We start from the raw sequence: 25,139 nt of genomic DNA, 5'->3' as shown, positions 1-25,139 counted from the left end.
ATTTACCCCATTTGGCTAGGCATTGCTCAAATTGATGTAGAGAAGGATAATAAATCTAAAAATTTCAAGAAGGTTTTCATACAATATTGTGCACCTATATGCAAAAGATTGAAGAACTTGAAGCCCCTCTTTCTCCTCTAGTTTGACCGAAGATAGAGACATCCACTTCTCCAACAGGCTAGATTTTCAGAGGAACTTGATACTCCAGTCATGCCTGTCAATACGATCTCTTTGTCTAAACCCATTGTTGAGTCCATGATAAGGAAATTGAACAACCTACTCATAAAGATCAACATGAAGAAGAATCCAAATATCAAAGCCCGATCATCAAGATGAACACCAAGATGATCTTCTGAGGTCAGGTGAAGAGCCCACTATCAATGACACTCAGAAGGTGCAATAGCTCATGGTACACACGTGGAGGGCTATTGCCGGCAAGTGTGACAAGGCCCCGAGACACAAGGATCAAGCAAGGCATGAGGTAGCCAAGGTTGAAGCACTGGCAATGCACATCAATGTTGTTTAGAGGCCGTTCCCATGTCCAACATATGCCATATTTTGCTACGATATGCCTGCCCAACGATTTTGCCCACATCACACATTCCAGATTGATGACATCTCTCCAACTTACCGGATACAATGTCAAAGCATTCAGAGGACAGAGCTCCACGAGGTGGTCTCTCCTGATAGCCCGGATCCTCATCCCCCTCCGAAGGATAGCGTGTGAGAGGTAGTACCTAGTATCACAACGTGGAACATTTGGGTTGCTCGTTGTAGGTTGGTGATGGGTGAGCATTGGGTTCCACCCTCGGCTACATTGGCTTCCATCTGGCAAGATATCATCTACACCTTGTGCTCCACCTAGGAGCATGGGACCCCGGGCTCTAGGGCAACTATCGAGAGGCGCACACGTTTCTATAAGGCTTGGCCTGCAGGAGTTTTCTACATTTTCACTCCACGAGGGATTCACTGGTTGTATAGTCCCCCCACCTGGCTATTAGCCCCTATACCTACGATTTCCTAGGCAGTGAGCTGGGTTTCTCTAAAACAAGCTGGTTTTTTCTTCTTTCAACCTTTATTCGATTTTTTCGTACTCAGCACCTTCGGGGCTGTTGTTTTGTATGAAGTTTTTCAAGCATTAATAGAAGGTTCTTTTCTTTGCAAAAAAAAAAGAAACAATTTTGCCCACAAACGAGCGCTGCATGTGCTCCATTGGAGACCAGCAAAATTGGCCTCCTACCTTAGCATTGTGGGGCTTGGTGGATTTGGACGAATGCTGTGCAACTTGTTGGGAAGCATGAGCCTCTTGATGCAAGTTGTCGATAGGCCACTTTGGAATCACAGATCAGTTTTGGCCTAGGCCAAATGTGGAGACACAAGGCCATGCTTGGTCGTTGACCGCCAAGAGTGCCAACCAAAATGGGTCATGGGAATTCCCCCTTAGGCTGGGTTCAGATAGGGAGCGACAACCAAATCAACGTGCTACCTTTTTAATTTGCTTATTGTTGTCTTTCATAGTTGATCCTAATTGTGGGCATCTCTAGCACCAAGTTTGGCAATTAAAGGCCAACTAAACCCCGTTTTCCAATCGACGACACTTTATTTCTAATCAACATGGGCATTTTCCATTGGAATGTGCATAGTGATAAGATCTCTAAGTTGCTTTTAGAAGTCCTTCCAAGTTATGTTGTGCATTTGTGTTATTAGAGCTATGTAGATGATCTCTAAATACAAGCCTCACTTTCATGGCTTCTTTTAGTGGTAGTTGAGTTTCCCGAACTTGTGTTCTCCACCAATTTGAGTATCCCAAAAGAGAGAACAAGAACATCCACATCACTAAAGAAGTCATTCACCAAATCTAATTTTTTAACATCAATGCCAAATCTCTTTGGAATCACTGCTTGTTGTTTCTCAACTAGTTTTGTTGTTAACCCTTGGGTTTCTAGGGGTGATTCTAAATGGTCATCCCCTTTTTGTCTTTCCTGTGTTCCTTTCTTGGCTCCACCGTACTAGTACCATCTAGAAAAGTCATGGGCATCATCTCATGGACTCCTTCATGGTTGGGTGTAGAATAATTATCTCATGTACCCTGGAGTTGGTGATGGTGTAATCTTTTGCTACCTGCCCCACTACTATGCATGAAACCTTTGTAAAGACACCATTGTCAATAAGGTTCGTTAAGGGCTCTTAGGGATTTATTGAGCCTATCATAGATCATTCAAGCCTAATTTATTTACTCCTCCCCTACCTTGATAATCCTAGCTAAATTGTTGGAGCCAACAATCAAGTGTCGATCCTTGTGATGGATGTTTTTTGACGCTTTTGCTATCAACTTTGGGCACGAACATCTACAAGGGCAACTCTTCATGACTAGACCTCTACTTCGCTTCTCAATTCTTCTATTCTAGCATTCCTTGAGCTTCCACCTTAACAATTAACCTATTTTTGTAGTTGCGTAATGCCTTCTTGGTTATATGGTGGTGCCATTCATAAAAGTCATGGGTATCATCTCATACAATTCTTGGTTTAGTGTAGCAATTTCATCTCATGCACTCCAAGGTTGATGATTGTGTACTCTTTTGCTACCTACCCCACCACCACATAGAGGATCTTTGTGAGGACACCATTATCAATATGGTTCATAGGCTTCTTATGGATTTACGGAGCTAGTCCTCCTTTGACTTACTATCTTGAAAAAGTTGTTGGAGCCAACAATCAAGTTTCCCTATGATGACAATGGTTGGCAAGTTGGTAGTTATCTAGAGGTCAATTCCAATTATGGATTAGTCATACTCCATGGTGGTTGATACATGCTTTAGACTTATCGTTGTAAATGCTATACACACACTTGTAGTTAGTTACTGCTTGGCATCACTTTCAATTCCTCTCCAATTATTGATGTAACAAGCTCACCCTAGTGGTCTCCCGGTAGTCATCAACTTTTCCTAAGCTACCGATTGATGATGCAAACCCACTAATTGTTTACAACTCAAAGGATAACCATGGTGTTCTTCAGTTAATAGTTAGGTTCTCTTAGAAACAATTTGCAAAAAGAAACTCAAGCATCACAAATATAGTAGATAGTGTATGCAACAATATAATTGCGTTAAGTCCTCACAATGTTGCAACTTAAGTGTCTTTATGACTTAGTAGGGCTGAGAAGGCTGTAAACTTGTTTTCTTGTGGGCTATGTGTAGAGGACTTTGGGGCACTTTTGGTGGTTCTTAGAGAATGGCATTTTGGTTCCCGAGCATGGTTCAACCATAGAGGGTGTGCCGAAATGAAAGAGGAGCGTGATGGGATAGTAAGGGTTGCTCATGGCAATCTTGTGATTCTGAGTGAAAAGAAGTCACCATGGGTTCCCTTCTAAAGTTAATTCCGTTGTGGTTGTCTTTGACAAACTCACCAGTGCCTTAGTAATCAAAGCCACAATTGTGGCTTGCAAAAGTCTCACCACAAGTTTTCATTTCAATTCTAGTGCAAGAGTGACTATGTCCTTGGATGAGCTGTAGACACTAATCACAAGTTTCCTTGCAAGTGACAGGTCTAGAGTCTCTCTCTTGATTTTATTTGATATGGATCTAGAAAGGATCTTGCGGACAACCCCTAAATGTCAAGCTGATTGCAACAAGAATTCTTGCAATTGTCTTAGCAAAAACCTTTTAGAATTAATTCAGGTCTAATTTCTTTTAGTTTACTTTTTTAAAGTGAGATCTAATGGGAGAGTTTTGTGAAGTGTTATGCAAAGCTACTAGCTACAATTCTAGAGAATGTGCATTTGAAATGCCTATGTGCAAAAGAGGCCACTTTTCTTGTTTTTATATGCTTGTGAGTGGTGGCGAGGTTAGTTTTTACCAATCAATCAAAAAACTCAGCTACTTCAAAGACTCTATACAACTCTTAGCCAATAGTGTCTAGTCAATTTTGTGCATGGGAAATGCTAAATACCAATTATTGTGGCACATTCATTCATTAGACCCTAAACATTAGAAGTTTTTTTTTCAATGCATTGTTACATGTTTTTCTTGGTTTCTCTAAAAGTTGTTTCTAGTTTTCTTTGATATGTTCAGTGCGAATCAAAGGAGCCAATTAATATTGTTTCACAACCCTAGGCTCGGCTTGGGGCATTAATCTTGAGCTCAGTTCATGTTTGGGTGTGGCACAAACATAAGACGGGTCCACTGCAGTTCAGAGCCAACTCTCTATGTGGGAATATCTCCTAGCACTTACATAATGGATTGCAAATAGTCTTGCAGCCCATATTCTGGGATGATATCTATAGTTCAAGTTATGATAAGAGCACATCTTCTTGTACAAGAAATCAACTGTCCATTCAGTAGCAGCCCAAGGAATGATAAGAATACATCTTCTGGTACGTCAAATCAAGTGTCCATTCAGTAGTATAGAATAAACCCACTTCTACCTTCTCTGGGCCTGTGCCATCTGCAATTTAAATTTCTCTCTCTTTCTTATACCAACCATAAACTGAGAGGTTGCTGTTTTAGGCTTGTCTGGCCTTTTAGGCTGTGCTTGACTGCGACAAGAATTGTCAATCTGGTCTGTAATGCAGAAAGTTATTAGAGGATTTCTTCAAGCAAAAACTCCTTAACAGACACTTATTCTTCCAGAAACTTAAAGATTTATCCTACCAAATCTTCCCATGACTCCTTGTTCTCCATGAGGTGGGGCTAATCCAAGAAAGTGCCCTTGTTCTGGATCCACCACCTTGCCCGATTTGATGTGTGAAAGTACTTTTTCATAAGCCTACAAGATATATGCATTATAGTTTGTGTCTCATAAGTTCCTGCACTCTGAGAAAAGAAACCACTTTCCCCCTCCATTTTTAGAGGAAAGAAAATGGCTTGTGTTTCAAACTCCAGGTTAGCCTAATAATGTTGAAACCCTCTCTGCTCTGGCTACAAATCCTTGTCAACTTCTGCATGCTTGTCCCCAAGACCTTGAAGCAAGCCTTTGATACAGTCTCTTAAGGTTTAGAGCAAATCGAAACAAATACGGGATACGTAAAGGTATACATTAAGAGAATGGCCTGCTGGCATGATATTCATATCTTTCGTGAAGTTTCTGGTGGGAAAATATTGTGGGCCTTCATACTGAATTACAATAATATACAGCTCCTGTTAAGAGTACTTAATATATAATAATACAAACACATTGTGTGCCCCCCTAAACAAGATTTGAGGTGGGAAAAAACAGCATTAAAGTCAGAAAAGGACCTTAGTTGCATTGATGACAAAACCAGCTGTTAAGCAATCCTCAGCAAAAGATATCCAGTCACATAAATTCAATTGCATTTGGGGGTCTGCTGCACAGGTAGACTCACATAGTGATATAATCTCATACCTAAGCACCAACTGGCTCTGGAAGTATTGAAAAAAAGCCGAGGGCAGATTTTAGCAATCTCTCTCTCTCTCTCTCTCTCTCTCTCTCTCTCTCTCTCAGAAGGAATAGTCCATAGAGTAAAAGAAATGGTTTTTAAAAACACCAATCACAGTGCTTTTGACACACCCTCGTGCTGATAGGGACATAGTCTGGGCATTTCTTCAGTTGCAGTTTACAGAGAAACAGAAAGGAGAACTGGAAAAATATCCAGCCACTACAAGACAGCATCATCCCCCCATTCAAACTGATGAAACAAATCCCATCAGAGGAAAGATGTGCCAGAGTTGAGAAAAAACACATGGTAGAAACAGAACAGTACGTTTTTTGGAAATGTATGGCCCATCTGCACATCAAACAAGATTTTAACAAAGTCACACTCATACCTGAAATGAGCACCCTCTTCCCTTGCCTTTGTCCAAAGACACATCAAAAGTATTCCAAAACTCATTGTAAGACCATTAGGAAAACATTTAAAATGTTCGAAATGCCTTTGGCAAAGCCCCTTATTACTCCATTCTAATTTCCACTGTAAGACATAAAACAAGCATCAAAAGCCTATTTCAACGTACCAGTAAGGGCAGCTTAAGGATTCTTCCAACACAGTAAGCCTCTCCAAAAGAGCATTTTAAGGCATTACATGGCAGATTCCAAGCGAGAGAAAGGGTGCAACAAAGAGATTTTTTTTGGCAAAAGTACAAGACCCTAGAGGAGTTCAACAACCAACTTGCATTCAACACAAGGATTAAAGATCGCTCCAGCATCAACGTGAATCTCTGAACGAGTTTGCACAATCAAGGGCACCTCAAAGCAAATATTGCACACATTGAGGCAAATACATGAGAGGATGTTGAGCATAGAGAGATGGCATTGACAATTGTCATCCAAGTCCGAAGAGCATGATTGTTGATGGGAGCAACTACCACTTCTAAAAACAAGTCAAGAACTTCCTAATCGGCAGAAGTTATAGAGTCTCATCTCAGGTACTACTGTGGTACTTGCAAACTTGTCACCAATTTAAGGTCACAATGTCTTAAAAGATACTACATTGTAGCAGCAAGCGGTTGCCGAATTGATTTATCTCATGACAAGAACTAGACCAGATATTTGACATACAATAGGTTAGGTCATCTAGTTCATGGCAAACCATGTGAGCATCATTGGAAATTGGTGAAAAGGCTTTTCAAGTATTTTCATAGCTAAAGGATACAGGTCAAAACCTTAGCTCATGGGATTCTGTGATGCTGATTGAGCTAGATGTAAAGAGGAAAAGTCAACAATTGGTTTCACATTCTTGCTCAATCGACATTGCGTAGTATCACATTCTTCCTGTAGTCCGCACAAACTCAGAGCTTCCCATTTTTCTTTGGCACCACCACAATCAGCAAGATCCAATCACTCCTATCAATTGCATGAACCTTGCTCTTACCAAGAGAACCTTGTGCTGACAGCTCTAGATGGGCCACCCTCTGAGAGAGCCACAATAAGATCCATGAGAGAGGCTTTGGCCATCTACTCACTAATCCATCATGCGGAGAAGGCCAGCTTCATGTAGATCCAATTAACCCTATCATATGCCTTCTCAAAATCCAAGAGAAGGATCACAAGAGGCTAAGTCTCCTATCAAGCCAAATCAAGGGCTGCCTAGAAAGTGAAAATGGTGTCCGAGATGCTCCACTCCTCGACCAAGCTTATCTACATGTCATAAACAATGTTAGAGAGGAGAGGATGCATGTGCAGACTCGAGACCTTGGCTAAGATCCTGTAAGTAGTGCCTACAATAGTCATCCCTCTCCACTGGCGTATCGTGGTTCTCCCTCCCTTGGAAATCAAGGATATGCATCTGTGGGAAAAAGAGGGCATGGCGAGGTGGAGCACCTATCAAGTCCCAAAAACAGTACTACCCCCATTTAGTTTGTGAAAAATGGTGTAGAGTTTGCACACTTATCCTCACAGCTGCAGCTCTAGCTTGCTAGAATCATGCAACAATGTGCCTAGCTACTGGTCCCTAAGCCTCTTGCTGAAGGCGAGGACTTATTAGAGTACTCCCTCTCTTTTAAAAGGACTATCAACGATTGAGTTATCTGCCTCTGCAATGTCACGTTGCCCCTTTGAATGGCCTCCCCTATCGATCAAGTGTCAGGACAAGATAGATGAATATTTAGTTAAATAATAGTCACTAAAACATTATTATTGCTAGGCGCCAATTTGATGATGGGGTTATACGTATGTATTTATGATCGATCAAGCGGTGTAAATAGTACCGCTAAACTATGTGACATTGGCTGATGATTAGTAATAAAGATGTGCACACACGTGTCTAGGTCCTAAGGGCAATAGGAAAGAGAGGGGTGCATTAGAGTGCATTACATGGTAGGTGCAAGAGTCATAGGCTAAGGGTAGGTCAAAATGGAAAGATGGAACTTGAGTGATCTCAAGAGACATTGATGAAGGGGTACTCCCCTTCATTGTGATTATTTGTAGCAATTCCTCTACCACATTGCATTCATCCGCCTTCTCTCTCCCACCTTGCATGTAGGTCGAAAGAGAAACAAGTACTCTCACGAGGGCCCTCTTCCCGATTGGAGGCCCAATCGGCATTCAAATTCTGCATGCATTGCACAAGTTTGCATTCTTGAGAAGCTTGGAACTTCACATTTGGTATCAAAGCGGTGACAATCCACGACCGGGACGGGAAGAGCACGGAGAAGAAGCGAGCAAGAAAGGAGAGGGAGGCAGTGCATGGGACGGGCAGAGGCCCGTGCGAGCCGGCAAAAGAGAAGAGGAGTGCTGCACGAACAAGCTTGACAGACGCAACAGTGGCAAAGGCACGCTCGAAGGGACCCGGAGGACAACCGAAGGCAAAGCCGTACGGCACGCACTCAAAGACAATGATCTAAACCTGCGCGAAAGCAACAAACCAAGGAAGCAATACTTCTTTGATATTTATTTGCTGCAGACATATTTTTTCCCTTTCCTCTGCAAACTCTGAATTTCGAAGGGTCTGAGATAAGGGCTTTCTTGGAAATGTTTTCTCTTGGACAAGGAACATGGTGTCCTAACAGGGTGACTCCCTCATGTGAATGTACCCTTAAAACCCTTAAACCGTGAGGAAAAGAGTCCCCCCTGTTCTCCCTAACGAGAAGTCGGATTGGAACAAGATTTTAAGGGGATGATCCACCCACCAAGTACCCCCTATGATGGTTTCTAGAGCTCCAATCCACTCAAAACAAGTAGGCCAAACGGAGTGTACCAGTTTACAGCAGAAATACAAGAAGAAGACCCCAAAAGAGAAGGAAGAAGATGTCATTTTAAGTGGTTTTTCGACACAAGTGAAGCGGGAGTCGGATAAGTACCACCAACTCTATAACACTTGATTTTTGCTATAAAATAAACCCCTATTTTGAAAATCACTCACAGCAAGTCATTTCTTCTCTTACTAAAAGGAAAGAATGGAAGAGGAGGGGAGATATAACACTGAACTTATTCCTTTTCCTCCATTACCCTAACGAGAGAGAAAGAACACCTTTACCCCCTCCTGAGGAGAATGGATTAGGTGAGAGTTACACACATCTAATAACCCACAAATGGATTTACAACATTCTCTCCTTCAAGAACCTCTTGATAGGGAGTTCTCCTTTCATAGTGAAAGAAGAAACGAGACCATCTAAGAACAAGGTAATGAGTTTAAGTCTTCAACTCGAAATCCCACACACATGGATTATAATCCAAGTGCAAAAGCAAGAGAAGAGACTCCTATTGATAAGCTGATTTTTCAGTTTAGCAATATGACTGAGCAGTCCATTATGACAACATTAGAGACTAAGAGGACTCTAAACTTTGGGGATGAAGAGTTGAGTAAACCTTCTAGGAGATCCAAATTCCAACCGTGAGAGAGAATCAAGTTATCCCAAATATGATGGGGCAAGGGAGGCTGACAAAATCCTCAATTGGATTCGCCATTTTGAACTATACTTTGTCCATCAAGACAAGACTGAGCAAGAGAAGCTTGCTCTTGCCACATTGCATCTGCAAAAGGATGCTCTAATGTGGTGGTCTTTGTCACAAACAGAAAAAGAGCCTATTCCTGAATGGGCCAAGTTTGTGGAGCAACTGAAAGCCACTTTCATGCCACCAAGGTATGAAGAGAACCTTGGCAAAAGTTTACACAATTCGATAATGAGAGTAATGCAAATTTTACAGCCAGGTTTTGGAAACTCTCTCTAGTGTTACCCGAAAAGAGTGAGGAAGATAGAAGAAAGAAGTATTTAGCAAACTTAAGTCCAAAAGTAAGATACAAGGTTGAAATGTTTAATCCGACCACGCTTAAGGACCTCACTATGCTAGCTGAAATAGCTAAGAGAAAATTGACTCCTCGTAAACTCTTCAATAAGGAGGGTGGATCAACATTTAAGACCAACAACATACCCACATTCAGGAAACCAAACCAGTTTGAGAATAATAAAGGGAAGGTCAGCTCTTGTAAGGAATGTGAACGGCCAATCACGTCCTGGATTGGTGCCATTTCCTTCTATGACGGATGAAGAGAAGAAGAAGTTGATTAAGGAAGGAAAATGTTTCAAGTGTAAAAAACATAAGCCAGGGCACATATGGCATAAGTGTCTTGTTCTCTTGGCTACCATTGCCAAGACGAATTTGGTAAAAAGGAAAGCCAAGGCATCCACGCAAGAGGGTGAGAATTCTACCTCATCATCCTCGAAATCTACCGTGACTATTGAGCCAATAGTGAATGCTATCCATTTAGCCAATACATGTGGACCTCATGATCTTTTTAAGGTGTATGGGTTTGTAAATGGATAGAGAATAGTGGTTCCCCTACATGATGGATGTAATTATGATTTTGTGAGTGATAGATTGGTAAAATTACTCCATCTTAAAGAAGAACCTATAAAAAACATGTCACTCTCAAGAGCCTCTAGGGGACATAATGAAGAAGGCACATCCATAGTACGGAATATCCCTTTTTGTATACAAAAATATAGAGATCGAAGGGATTCTCTAGTAGCTCCTTTACAAGACGTTGACATGATTCTAGGTAAACCATGGCAATATGATTTCAGCCCTACTATTCATCCTCATACTCATCATTGCTGCTTTGTACATAAGAATAAAAACACAAGGATCATAGGGAATCAAGACGTGTGTACGATTCCATTGATTACTCCTTCCCAAGCAAAAAGATTAGTAAAAAGAGGAATAGATTGTACTCTTGTGTATATATGGGATTCACGAGATCTTCATATCTTAAAAGGAGATCAAGAGAGAAATGCGTTCCTTAGAGCTTATGAGTATCTATTTTCAAGAGATGACTCATTCGAACTGCCTATTAAGAGAGAAGATGGTCATGCCATAGACTTAGAGCCAGGAGCTTCTCCTCCATGTAGAGCCTCATACAGTATGAACACGATAGAAATACTAGAAAAACAAATTGAACATCTATTGCAAAAAGGCCTGATTCGACCAAGCAGTTCTCCATTTGGAGCACCTATATTATTAGTCAAGAAGAAGGATGGATCATATCGTATGTGTATAAATTACCATGCTTTGAATAAACTTACAATTAAGAGCCAGAATCCAATTCCAAGAGTAGATGATTTATAGGATATGCTTAAAGGTGCTAAAGTTTTTAGTAAATTAGATTTGAAATTTGAATGAAAGATAGAAATGAACATAAGACTAACTTTCGTACTCTCAATAGACATAATGAGTTTTCAGAATTAAATTTTAAGATTCAAGATTCAAGATTCAAAATATAACAAAATGTATTATGTATTACTGTTTACATCATACATGTAACATGCCATAATGATATACTGATAACTGTATGGTGTAAACTGTATACATCATCAAAGCCCGTCGCCTGCAAGCCAGCTGCTAACAACTGCAGTGTACACAGTACACTCTAGAGTCTAGTCTCGACTCTCGACTCTCGAGAGCTAGGGACCGCTGCCCTCTCCAAGATCTGCTGCCTCATCACTGTCATCATCAGCACTGGAATCAGCAGATGGATCTACATCCTCTGTGGAGGAAGAGGAAGTGCCACCCTCGAACCAAGTAGGGGCTCGCAACTGATCTGAGTCCTCTGAGTCCGCACTGTCTACCAATGCCGCCTCCTCCTCTGGCTCATCTTTGCCTCGACGTCCTCGGGATGATGATGCAAGAACAGATACCTGTGATCCCCCTCGTGAGGCTCGTGCTTGATGTTAATAACCACGAATCTGGGGTATCCCTGTATCCTCTACAATAGTAGCAACACGTACTCATGCTGCACGAGCTCGAGCCATCGAATGTATCTGACGTCGGAATCGAAGCATATCCTATCGCAGGAACTCGTAAGCATCGTCATTCTCTCGACTGTGCTGGATGATGGACATGTCGACAAGTTCTAGCTTGATCTTGTCAAGATTGACTTGCTTCGGCTTCCACTCGATACTACCAGTACCATCTGCAGACCTATACTTCTCAAGTAGACGTAGGTTGGCATTGACATATAGCAACCTAATGAGCTGCTCCACGCTCAACCTGACATAGTTTACAAAGCATAAAGAAGTCAATTCTCACGACTTAAGAATTGTTTTTCAAAATGTTACAAGCTTGACGCTATACTATATAGCCTATAAATAAGAACTATAAGAAGTTAGAACTTACTTGTTTCTCTTCCTGGTGTGTATGTCTGCACATATGCTCCATATCCTCTCAGTTGGACCTGATGTGCAATCTTGCGAAAGGATGCGGAGAGCTAAGTTCTGCAATGAGGGATTCAAAATCCCAAATTACTCCCACCAAGTAAGAGCCAACAGCCTATTGTCTCTTTCCTTGGCAATTGCACGGGAGAAATGACCCATGTCATTGCGGAACTCCACCATGTCCTCTTCAATACTATTGCAATTTGCAATACAGAAGAAGACAATATAAATAATTAGATAAATCATAAATGATTATACAAAGTTGAAAGCACTTAGAAGTTAGTAGTGAGCAGGTTGCAAACTTGTACGCCATGCTACCTCACCTATTCTAGACCGATCATGGCTACCTCACCTATTCTAGACCGATGAGTCGCATACTTTCTCCAAGTATTGGGTCCATCCGTTCACAAGCACCCAATCATTCCAATTACCAGGCTCCTTCCACAAGGGGTGGAGCATATGTGCAACAGAGTGGATTGGCCTATGAAACCAATTCCATCTCTTCCTCCAAATTCCTAATATGTCATCCTTTCTGAAATTTTACCAAAAGGAATCAAGTTAGAGGCTAGAGCTAGGAGAACTGAGTATTAAACTTACAAGTTTCAACTTATATGTACCTGCTCTGGTTGAGGATCTCAATAGGACAATCCTCCATTGCTTTTCAAAGCTTCAGCATGAACTCGTATAGCAAGTCCATAGTACAACCCTCATGGTCAAAGAGTCGAACCACGAAGTACAAGGGCTCTATGGACATCTTAATGCAAAGGGCTTCCTGCCAAAACTGATTGTCAAAGATAATCCCCTCGACATTCTGTCCAGCAGGCAATCTCGAGTCACTCTAATCCAACCAATCTGAACTGGTCATCATGCGACGAAGGCTATCTTTGGTCTTAACCAGCCTACAAATGATAAAGTTTAAACAAATTTAAACACTGAATAATTTGAGAAATTGATCTTTGAATGATGAAAATTGAATCATGATTCATGAATCATACCTGCTAAGAACCAAGAACATGTAGCCAAAGCATGTCTTTGAGGGTCTCAATAGCTCCCACTTACACTCCCTTCTGAATAGGGCCAATGCATGTGGCTTACGAGTAATATAAGTCACTAGCTGCATTGCTTTTTCGACCACACTAGACACCCAAGGCAGCTTTCCAATATCCTCCATCATCAAAACAAGAGAGTGTGAGGCACAAGGTGTCCATACTATCTTGGGATACTTCTCCTCAAGAAGACTTCCCATTCTCTTGCAGTTGGAGCCATTAGCGGTGATGACTTGCACCACATTGTCCTCACCAACCTCCTTGATGGCTGCCTCAATATGACCCCAGATCCACTCTCCGGTGATGTGAAGGCCAGCATGTGAGGCATCAACCACCCTCAAGAATATGCTTTCCACACAACTAGTGACCAAGATATAAATCATGTGTCTCCTCTTCGTGTCACTCCATCCATCGGAGACTATGGTGCATCCATACCGACTCCAAGCTTTCTTGAGTCCCTCCATGTCTTTCTTGATTAATCCCACCTGCTTCTTCAAACATGTGGTGCACACAACTAGTGACCAAGATATAAATCATGTGTCTCCTCTTCGTGTCACTCCATCCATCGGAGACTATGGTGCATCCATACCGACTCCAAGCTTCCTTGAGTCCCTCCATGTCTTTCTTGATTAATCCCACCTGCTTCTTCAAACATGTGGTGCGGAGAGTCTCAGAACTAGCAGGTGTAAGGGATGATGCTCCTGCTCTACCAGCAGCTACAAGTACATGATAAAACTTCTTGTAGGCAGGAGTCCTTGCAACAATGAAGGGAATATTGCAAGCGTAGAAAAACTGCTCCTCTGCAATTGCAGCCTCTTGCTTCAGGCGTGGTACCCAAGCAGCCTGTATAGGAGTAACTCTCGGAGTGATAGCTGCTAGACCACGCGGCCTCTTGGCAGGAGGCCGTGGAGGAGCTGATGGCATAGCGGACAGCCCAACTAATACGGATGCCGATGAAGTGGTGCCATGTAGAGGCTAAGTAGATGCACTCCCATGAACTTGTGATGTCAATGTAGATGGAGTATACCCATGCCCCTCTTGCTGTGAGTGAGAACACTCCACATTCCTGGTATCAGACTGGGATGATGTGAGAGTGACGGTTGCCTCTATGCCCAACTTCTGCTGCTCAACCAACACATTAGCTTGAAGAACTTGATCTGTGATCACGGGATGGAGGAGGGATCGAATCTCAGCAAATTTGGATGAGGTACCTCCTTATGCCAAGAAGACCCCCTCTGGAATGGCACTTACCCTGGCCTTCGATCCATAAAAAATGTGCTTGAACTCGAGGGGCAGATCCCGTCAAAGTGTCACCACAAAACTTGCATACTGACCTACTCGTGCCAGATGTGCCATATCTCTTTATAAAAACGGTAGGGTAGAGTAGAGTAAGGGTAGGGTAGAGTAGAGGGTAGAGGGTAGACCATAGAGGAAAGCAGAGGGTAGAGTAGAGTAGAGGGTAGGGTAGAGTAGAGGGTAGAGGGTAGACCATAGAGGAAAGTAGAGGGTAGACCATAGAGACTAGAGTAGAGGGTAGAGTAGAGTAGCGTAGAGTAGAGGGTAGAGTAGAGAGTAGAGAGTAGAGGAGAGTAGAGGGTAGAGTAGAAGGTAGAGTAGAGGATAGAGTAGATGGTAGGCACTAACAGCAAGGCAAGGAGCAAGGCAAGCAATGAAGTGGCGCGGGAGCGGAGTAAAAAAATGAAAACGGCGGCCAAATTCAAAAAGAAACCCATCATGGCGGATTTTTTGACAGCCAAACATTTCGCTCTAACTGCCCGTTTCGGATATTGGAAAGCATGCATTGCAACCTTTCTTGAATGGTATGGTTCATCTTTTCTGCAATTGGATTTTGCTCTGGAGTACGAGGGAATGTGAGCTCCCTCTTAATCCCACGTGTATCACAGAAATGCTGAAAGTCATGAGAGAGAAACTCTCCACCATTGTCAGTCCGTAAGCATTTAAGCGTTCTACCTGACTAATTCTCTACCAAGGCTAGCCATTTCTAAAATACCTGGAACACATCACTCTTCCAAGCTATAGCATAACCCCACACTTTCCTACTTGCATCCTCAATGAATGTCACATAGTATTCAGCCCCGCCTAATGACCGTGTAAGCATGGGACCACATACGTCTGAATGCACCAAATCAAGCTTTTCAAACTCTTTCTTTCCCCTTCTTTTATGGACTGATTTAGTCTGCTTCCCATAGAGACAGTGCTCACAAAATTCAAAATCAGAGAAACTCAAATGCGGTACACAACCCAAACAGCATAAGAGTTTCATTCCATTCTAGCTCATGTGCCCGAACCTGCAATGCCACAAAGAAGTGCTTAGCTGCTCGGTTATTGCAACAACATGATCAAATATCCCTGATACATGTAAGGGATACAAAGTCCCACACTTGGCACCCTTGGCCAAAAGCATAGAGCCCTTCTGAATTTTCCAACTCTGAAAGCCAAAAGTGGTGTGAAAACCAGCATCATCTAGCTGACCCACTGAAATAAGACTCTTGGTCAACTTAGGAACATGTCTCACATGTTTCAAAATAAATGCAGACCCATTTGCAAAAGAAAACTTTATGTCACCTACTCCCACTATGTCACATGCATAGTCATTTCCAAGATGCACACAACTTGTCTTTCCACTGTCATAAGTGGAGAACCATTTCCTATGGGGGGTAACATGGAATGAAGCACCAGAATCCAAAATCCAATCTTGAAAATATGCATCATCTGAAGTGGTAAGCAACTCTGCAGATAAACTAGACATGAAGAAAACGTCATTGTCACTATCATGTGTGACTGCATTGATCTCCTCGATCTTCACTTTTCCTTTGTCCTCCCTTTGACTCTCTTCCTTTTGATTTGCACCCCAATTTGCATTCTTTTTCTTATCCTTTTGCTCTCTTTTCAGCTTGTAGCAATCCTTTTTCATATGGCCCTTCTTGCCACAGTGGTAACACTCAATGTTCAGTGCCATGGATTTGCTACGAGACTTCCCTCTTTCTTGGGACTTCCCCCTGAACTATGATCTACCCCTTTGCACATTTAAGGCTGCATCCTTGTTGCCGTCCATAGACTCCCGTCTAATCTCCTTGGCCAACAAGCTACCCACAACATCATCAAATTTCAGTACTCCACCACGTGCAGAGTTACTGACAGCTGTACGAAAGGTATCCCATAAGGATGGCAATGAACATAAGAGAAATATTGCCTTAGTCTCTGCATCGAAATTCATCTTCTGAGCCTGAAGCTGGCTGAAAATAATATTAAATTCATTCAAGTGAGAAGCAATGGAGACCCCTTCCTTCATCTACAGCTCAAATAACCTCTTCATGAGGTAAACTTTATTAAAGGTAGTTCCCTTTTCATAAGTGGCACACAGTTTCTTCCACAAATCTTTCATAGTCTACTCATTTACTACTGTGAAATAAACTGACTCTGCAAGATGAAGTCTAATAGTAGATTTTGCTAATGCATCCAACTCATTCCAATCATCCTCAGACATATTTGCAGGCTTAGCTTCAATCCCTGCCAAGGGTTTAATCTGCTTCTTTCGAATAAGCACATCCCTTATTTGTTCTTTCCACAAAGAAAAGTTTGTCCCATCAAACTTTTTAATGCTAAAAAACTCCTTTTCAGACATAGAAGAGGATGCCATGATGCAAATGAAGCAAAAATCCCAAATGCTAGTGCCTACAAGAGAGAATCACACCAAATACCAGGTGCACCCAAATGTATATGCCACAATAGAGTGAAATATCACCAAAACTCATGTCTCAAAGCATCTGACTCATGTGCATATACTATGCATCCATATGAGCAAATCTGGCCCAAAAGAAAATGCCAACTACAATGGCAATCCAAAATGCCAATAAGTGCCAAATGACTCAAGCATAAACACCGTCCACTAGCATATGCATTAATAATCTCATCCAAGAGAGCATAGCACTATCAGTGCATCACCTGCAATGTGTCAAAGCTGTCCCTCAGCATAAAATAGCATCCATGTGCAAAGCGTCCATAAAAATAGCATCCCACAAGGCAATTTGGGCTTATCAACGTATCCAATAAGGACCGCAATACATCCAAATGGCCTATAAATCATCCACTGCAACCCAATGCACACCACGAATGAGCGCACACTGCTCAAACTGCAACCAGAGTGATCTGCATAAGGTATGCTCAAGAAATCATAGTCCCACGGTAATGACCGCTACTGAAAATAGAACCTGAGATGCCTCAAAACATGGGGCCATTGCATAATCGGACTCAGCAAGAAAATCTGCAAATATCTCTCTTCTGCCGGAACTCCAAAATCCCAACCGATGAGTGAGAAATGGGAGTCAACACTTATTCACTGCCATGTGGCATAAATCTAAGGTTTCAAAACCTTAGAATAAAAAATGCATAACAGAGAGACGAAATCGAATACACAGAGATCTATAACTCTGAAAATCCTCCACCGAATCGCGTAAGAACTGACAGGTAGGGATTTTTGGGCATCCGGAACGCAATGGGACAGACGGTTTTGAAAACCGTGGTCTCAATCACTGGGTCCAACACATGGACTGAAAAACGTTTTTGAAAACAGAGCTATTTGTAAACTCCACCGGAGTGCGAATGATGAGCAACATAGAAGTTTTAGGACCTCCTAAGTCCACCGAAACTGACAGATCTGCAAATGGTTGCTCTAAACTTGAGTTCCAACACCCGAACAAAAAAACGCAGAAACTGACACAATGAGTCAGAAATCCAATGAAATGATCCCAAGAATGAAGGTGTTTCCAAGCTCCTGAAGTGAAGTGGACACCAAAAGCAAGCAATAGTTGCCTCTACACGTCAATACAGAGTCTCTGTCATTGAACGGAACAGGGAAAAGCTCAAAAAACGACTTTTTCTTTGAAAACGCTTAACAAGCTCTCAAAACCACTTCGCAAAACCAAAGTGTTTTTTCCAAAGGTTCCTCCAAGGTCTCTACACACTCGGATGCAAGTAAAGTCACCCACAAAGCTTCCCATAGAGCTTCTCCTTTTCCCCACAGGGTTGCTGAGCTTCAAGCATTCACGCACGCTCAACTAGATCACCCGGGGTCTGATACCAATTGAGAGTGCTCTCAACGGAAGCAAGAATGGAAGAGGGAGAGAGAGAAACAGAGAGCCACACAAGTTTTGGTGGGTCCAGAACACCCTAATCTTCTTTTTCATTCATTTATATATGTGTTTGAGTATTGTACATAACCGGGGTGAAGGCACAGTGACCTTTGACCCCCACAACCTTCTCGTATGCGGATTTGATAATAACCTAAACGAAGATCAATCTTTGAGAATTGTGTTGCGTGTAGAAGTTGATCAAAGAGGTCATCGATGCGAGACAATGGATACTTGTTTTTTATAGTGAGCTTGTTGAGGGCTCGGTAGTCGATGCACAGGCGCATTGACTTATTCTTTTGTTCCACAAGTAGTACAGGAGATCCGAAAGGGCTGCAACTGGGCCGAATGTGACATTTGTCGAGTAGTTCGGTCACCTGTCTTTGGATTTCTTCATTTTGAGTGTAAGAAACCCGATAAGGAGGTTTCGACAATGGATTACTACCGGGAATAAGTTCGATTGGGTGATCCATTGGTCGTCGGCTCTGATACCAGTTGAGAGTGCTCTCAACGGAAGCAAGAACGGAAGAGGGAGAGAGAGAAACAGAGAGCCACACAAGTTTTGGTGGGTCCAGAACACCCTAATCTTCTTTTTCATTCATTTATATATGTGTTTGAGTATTGTACATAACCGAGGTGAAGGCACAGTGACCTTTAATTCCCACAACCTTCTCGTATGCGGATTTGATAATAACCTAAACGAAGATCAATCTTTGAGAATTGTGTTGCATGTAGAAGTTGATCAAAGAGGTCATCGATGCGAGACAATGAATACTTGTTTTTTATAGTGAGCTTGTTGAGGGCTCGATGGTCGATGCACAGGCGCATTGACTTATTCTTTTGTTCCACAAGTAGTACAGGAGATCCGAAAGGGCTGCGACTGGGCCGAATGTGACACTTGTCGAGTAGTTCGGTCACCTGTCTTTGGATTTCTTCATTTTGAGTGTAAGAAACCCGATAAGAAGGTTTCGACAATGGATTACTACCGGGAATAAGTTCGATTGGGTGATCCACTGGTCGTCGAGGTGGTAACTGCTTTGGCAATTCTTGTGGAAAAATATCCAGGTAAGGCTGGAAAAAAGGTTGGTTAAGATACTCAGCAGGATCCTTTGTCGGTGTTTCCTCTACTGCCGTAACCAACAGAAGTGAAGTCCTTACTTGACGTTTACGGACCCACTTCTTTACTTGTAGGACGGAGGCATCTGGAGTTGAAGGAGAGTCCCTAGAACCAGTTAGCTCAATAAGTTTTCCCTAGTGGACAAACTGGATAGTATGGCTGTGAAAACTGATTGATGGATCATAGTCGTAGAGACATCGCACCAAGAAAGAGGCATGATGTTGAAGTTCAACTTGTCCATATAATGTTGTATGCGAAAGGACAGGTTTTTGATCCTGGTGTTGCACAAGAATGTAGTTCCATTTGCGAGTTCAATCTGATAGTCCATGGAACTAGGACTGGTGATCAACAGAAGTTTTTCGACCACAGAACTAGCTAGGAAATTATGAGAGCAGCCACTGTCGATGAGGATAGTAACCGTTGTTCCTCGAATCGGTCCTTGGACGCAAAGTACTTGAGTGGCCAGGAAAGGTTCGGGGTTGCTGGCAAGGCTCATGTGAATAGTATCTGCCATTCGAACAGCTTTGCCTTTCTTGTCTTGTGCTGGGGTAGCATCTTCTGATTGGAAAGTGCCAGGTTCCATATTGGAATTTTGCTTTGGTCGCTTTGGACAATCGAACCATCTATGGTCACCCGTGTAGATGGTACAAAGTTCTTTTGTGCTAGAGTTGTTCTTCTTGTCAATGGCCACACCTTCATGTTGGTGATGGCAGTCATGACTTTGTGAAGAGGAAGAGGCGTGATCCTTGGACGAGTGCTTCTGTTGGGATCCAGCATACGATTTCTGAGACTTGTTGGGATCTTGAGATTGTCGCTAACCTTGATTACCCGAGTTTTTTCTGAACTTGAAGTTATCGTGAGGACGAGCACCCTTGGCCATAGTAGAGTTCTGTATTCTATTAGAACTCTACTTCCTTGTGTTTTGGAACTTGGTAATGCGCTCTACGTAAGCAATAGCGCCAGCTGTGATGGTGATGTTTGGTTTGAGAACATCAATGCATAACAAAGGATTTAGGCCTGACATGAAAGCACGAAGGCAATCATGATCAGTTAAAGCATCGATCTCCAGCACCAATGTGGTGAATTGAGAGATATATGAAGACAGGGAGCCCATTTGCTCCAACTATCAGAGTTTTGAGCGTGCTTGGAAGTCCATATTGGCAAGTATGAATTGCTTACGAAGCACGTGTTCAAAACATTCCCAAGTTAACACACTTTTGTTGTCCTTTAAGCGTCGTTGCCACCATAGGAAAGCTGTATCTTTGAGGAGGGAGGCTGCCAAGGCAACCTTTTTGCCTTCAGTGAGATCGGCAGTATCAAAGTACACGCGCAGTTTTGCGAGCCGTTGGTCAACTGTTCGGCGATTTCGTTGACCACTGTAGGCTTCCGGAAGTTTAATGTCAAGTCTTTTAGTTTTGGAAGTTTGGAGTAAGCGATAGAGGGCACGGAGTTCAATGTTTTCTACCTCTGGTGGAAACGAGTCCACATAGTCATCCGGAGGCATCACGTCATCCTCTGTATGTGTGGTACTGCGAGAATCCTGGCGTTGTTGGACTTTCTGGACCAAGTCGGAGATGTTGTCCTGAAGCCGAGAAATTTGAAGTTGAAGTAATGCTTCGCCTTGTAAGTTGACTTCAGGGATCTTTTTTGGACTTGAGTCGCTTATCTCCGGAGAGGCTGCACGTAAGTGTTGCGACATATCTGAGGTCCATGTGAGAAGAGCACAAACCTACGCTCTAGTTTGTACCATTCCTGGAAGAAGATCCGGGCTGCTCCCTGAGATTGCTCATGTTGGAGCGGGCAGGCGAGGCAGGATGTAACCACCCGTGGAAATCTGGTAAAGGAGGTCCTATCTGAGGTAACACTGGTGATGCCGAAGTGGGTGTTACTGCTCGTGAGAATACAAGGGTAGGTTGCAGAGTCCATGGATTTGAGAAGGGATAAGGAGCCGCTGTCGAGAGCGGAGGATATCCAGGAGAAGGAGTGCCTTCAGAGTGTAAATATTGTGTCTTGGGGGAGGAAAGTCGAAACGGGAAGATAGAACTTGAGTGATCTCAAGGGACATTGATGAAGGGGTACTCCCCTTCATTGTGACCATTCATAGCATTCTCTCTACCACATAGAACATTGCCTCTAGCCCTGGCAAAGTGCCCTGGCTAGACTCCCACCTAACTTGCAAAACACAGTCAGAAAGCACTCAGACACCACCTCTCTTGGGCAAGCACACCCACATAGCAGCCTTCACTCTCTAATATACATACAGGAGATGACTAACTCTAACAGCATAGTGGTGTCAAGTCTATTCCAAGATCTTCATTCCAATAACTTCACGTTTGGGACTTCGGAGATGGAGGCACATAGTGGCAAGGAACTATGGAAGGTGACAACTTGAGGGGTATGAAAAGGAGAGGTCATGAGCAATGTACGCACTTTAGCAAGGCCTGGCCTGCATACTTTTACCACTCACCAGATCTGGGAATACATTGGTTGTATAGCCTAGCACAATGGCTATTGACGCTTGCTCCAGGAAGCAGGCTGCAAAACAGCTTGTCTCATTTTTTGATATCACCCTTGCGAATAAGTGATTCTGCAATGTTTTCAAAGGATGAAATATAAGGTTCTTTTCTTCTTCTTCTTTTTTCTGTGGGCGTGGGGGGGGACGTCAAGAGGACAAGGAACTACGAGAAGAACCAGCAAAGAGATTTTGCTCAACAACGATGGGTCAACTTCAAAGACTGAGAATAAACATCACCATTATGCAAGTGCTGAAAACTTGCCCTACTGCTCTAACTTCAACTAGACTCCAGAGCTACCAGCCGTAGAAACTTTGGTAATGACAATGTAAGTTACAAAAACACCATTACGAGACGAGCATATATCCATAATGATCTCAAAATAAAAGGCAACCTAATCAAGGGTGGTATTATGGATGGAGGATCTGAAGCCAAACATATTCAATTCAAAGCAATTCAAAGCCAAACATATTCTCCAAAGCAATTCAACTCAAGCTTAACCTCGAATGTGAAGCCCTCACCATTCAAGGTCCGAGTCGTGGACCAGGGCTGGCAATGCAAAGAGGTATGCGCAAGGAGATCTATGATGTGTAGTTCACTGAGCCTTGTTGTGACTTGAATAAAGGACAAAAATTTCACCCCATGCCGTCATTTAGATATCTTGCAAGGTCAGAGAAAATGGCTTCACAAGATACTTCTAATTTTTGAGGGGTATACCACCACAATGACATCTCACTTTGGTCACATCTACAGACGTACAGATCACACTGGGCAAAACTTTGGGGCAACTCAAGTCATCATTTGAAATTAAACATTCATCTTAAAGGTTCGGTCTTGCAGCATTCGATAGCAATTTTAAAAATTAGTTGTTTGATCTTACACCGCATGCTTAGCACCCGTTGAATTGACAAACTGACTTAAATGCGTATGGAGCAATAATTAAACACTCGATAACCAATTGATCAACAATTAGCAATATTAATCAAAACTAGGCATACACTTTAAATCTCTGCTTGCTTTTTTTTCTTTCTTGTTAGGCTTGTGTTTGCATTATTGATATGGAGGTCGTTATTCTGTGTGGAGGCCATTGGTCATACAAAAAGAATGGTTAAGCCCATACACTGCTAACATAGCAGTGTCAAGGTCCAAGGCTTTGGAGGAGGCTGAGCTCTTTCAGCTGACTGTTGTTCCAAGGAGAAGAGTTTGTGAATTGAGGACTACAGTACAATAGAGGACCATGATGGCCCTCATTAACTTTGGTACTTATGGGCAAAACTATTTATCCGATTCCCAGGCAATTAGGAGGCATGCAAGGCCGATGAAGGTGGATTGAGCTTGAGTAATGAGTTTCGTAGAAAAAGAATCAAGTAGTACTTCGAAGGACGAAGAAACAATCCAAAATCATGCAAAGATGTGAAGAATCTGTACTGGATCAAGATGGAAAAAAGGATCCTTTTGGCGTGTCAGCCTGCATGCACCTGCTTTTTGAAAGCTCTAAACCAGGAAAGATGGGCTAGATGATATGATCTACAGAAATCTATATTGTTCTTTTTTTCCCCCCAACCGTATAATGTTCCCACCCCCCTCGGAAACACAACCCTATAGTGTGGGCAAACGGGGCTTGAGTAAATATAATTTACACCCCCGGGCAGACCTTCATTACAATAAATCCAATCTTACGAAGTGATAAAACGAAGAGAGACTAAGGGAAGTTCGAGGGTTGGAAACCACAAAGAAGCGATCCATCCTTTCTGTCCAATATACGGCCCCTCTGATCGCTGCAGTCAATCCTATCCTTGTTCGTTTGTAGTTCATCTTTTGTTTGTTTAATATAACAGCAGCATCGAGAGAAGGGGGAATAGCCAAAAAGACGAGAAGGTGAATGAGGACTGCAGCATAGAGTGTGATGTCCTCGCTTGGCAAACCTGGACGCTTGTGACTATGTTCGTGTAAATTTTCTTCAAAAGTATCTTTTCTAATCTTGACTCTTTATGTTCGACTGGCCGCCTTCAAAAATAACGTTGTGCACGGTGCACCACTGCTGTCTTCGGATTATACTGACGATTCCATGCCTGTAAGGAAAAAGATTCTCGGTTGTGCTCGTGCAGAAAGTGGTGTTCGAGTCTGAGCAAAACAACATTTAATCATTTGTCTTGTCGGAAACAAGCTGGAGGAGCTTCTCAGTTCTGGTGCAAGCAGGCACTCGTTTGCGCTTGTGTCGTCGGACAGAAATGATGGAAGTTCGAACAGGAAGGGGTGCAGCATCGTGTAGATAAGAAGATTCAAACCTCCACATCGCCAGCAAGAAGGAAGTGCTCCAAAAAGTACTGAAGCAGAGATAGTTTCTGACGGGCATCGATGTGGGAGTTGGATTTGAAGCAAAGCAGGGCGGAGTTCCGAAGGCGAAGGGCGTGATCATCGCTTGAGTGGGAGAGGAAACGAAGGTCCTCCGCCATAGCTCGACTCGTTGTTGAAATCAATGCAACAACAAAACAAAGGAGAGCAACCCTAGATACTTTACCAATGTTGATTGAGCCAATGCCAGTATGGTACCTGAGGCTGGTTCACACAAAGGTGGTGTGAAGGGTTCCATAGTCGAGTCCCATGAGGGGAGCGGATATGCTCCCGCATTTGCCCTCTCTTCCTCATGCTCCCTGCCCATCTTGCTGCCCTGTTCGAAGCTTGCCTGGCGCTGCGTCGAAGCTTGCCGTGCCCTGTTCTCATGACAGCTTTTCTGCTCTTCTCCTTCAACCGGCTTGGATTCAAGCTCCGCCGCAGTAAAAACCTCCAGAAGCTTTTCATGGAATCAGGCGGGTCGCGACGAAATTCTGCCTTCTAGTTCTCACTGATCATCAGCTACGCGATCTCTCTCATCATCTACTCCATCTGTCACGCTTGTTTTCAGCTCAGTGTAGCTGAGCTCAGAGTCAACAATCTGGGAGAGGAAGTCAGAAAGCAACAAGGCAGCTGGTTTGTTGAAGAGGTCGCTGAAGAAGGAAGTGAGACCGGCTGGGGGATTATTGCTTAGGGGTGGCAGTGCCGGGCTCATAGGCAACGACCAGGTTGGGAACGTTGGCGAGCTTGGCAGAGTCGGAGGCATCATCGAAGGAAACTTTGGATTTAGGCCAATGGTGAGGACGACCTTGGAAGCGATTTCGATGGCTTTGGCTATGGATACCAGACGTCGGAAGTCGACGTCAACAAAGTTG

The 25,139-nt window shown here is 42.9% G+C and overlaps 1 protein-coding gene across 3 annotated transcripts; it reads right to left on the bottom strand.

The window, feature by feature from the left end:
- Nucleotides 1-4,076: 4,076 nt before the first annotated feature.
- LOC147898312 (protein DOUBLE-STRAND BREAK FORMATION) lies at nt 4,077-24,785 on the bottom strand. Of its 3 annotated transcripts, none has more exons than XM_087379582.1 (4): nt 24,219-24,464; nt 5,235-5,378; nt 4,650-4,764; nt 4,086-4,559 (listed from the first exon to the last, which is right to left on the bottom strand). In XM_087379582.1, exons 1-4 carry the CDS (start codon nt 24,384-24,386, stop codon nt 4,420-4,422), a joined length of 567 nt encoding a protein of 188 aa, XP_087235708.1. In that variant the 5' UTR covers nt 24,387-24,464; the 3' UTR covers nt 4,086-4,419. The 3 variants fall into 3 exon arrangements, with proteins under 3 accessions (XP_087235709.1, XP_087235708.1, XP_087235707.1); XM_087379581.1 differs by lacking the exon at nt 24,219-24,464 and adding an exon at nt 24,484-24,785 and having other exon boundaries at nt 4,088-4,559; XM_087379583.1 differs by lacking the exon at nt 5,235-5,378 and having other exon boundaries at nt 4,077-4,559.
- Nucleotides 24,786-25,139: the final 354 nt, after the last annotated feature.

This window comes from Dipteris shenzhenensis, chromosome 9 (genome assembly GCF_047967505.1).
Source record: "Dipteris shenzhenensis isolate YYH24624 ecotype China chromosome 9, Dip_SZ_1.0, whole genome shotgun sequence".
NCBI lineage: Eukaryota > Viridiplantae > Streptophyta > Polypodiopsida > Gleicheniales > Dipteridaceae > Dipteris > Dipteris shenzhenensis.
Note: the sequence above shows the minus strand (reverse complement) of the source record. Positions and strands in the feature narration are given on the sequence as shown.

Excerpts from the sequence above, each read along its gene's own strand:
- LOC147898312 (XM_087379581.1), bottom strand. The coding sequence starts at position 24,732 with ATGAAAAGCTTCTGGAGGTTTTTACTGCGGCGGAGCTTGAATCCAAGC. Across the intron at positions 4,765-5,234 it reads TTGTCATCAATGCAACTAAG|GCTTATGAAAAAGTACTTTC; the intron begins GTCCTTTTCTGA and ends TATATCTTGTAG. Across the intron at positions 4,560-4,649 it reads AGGAGTCATGGGAAGATTTG|ACCAGATTGACAATTCTTGT; the intron begins GTAGGATAAATC and ends TCTGCATTACAG.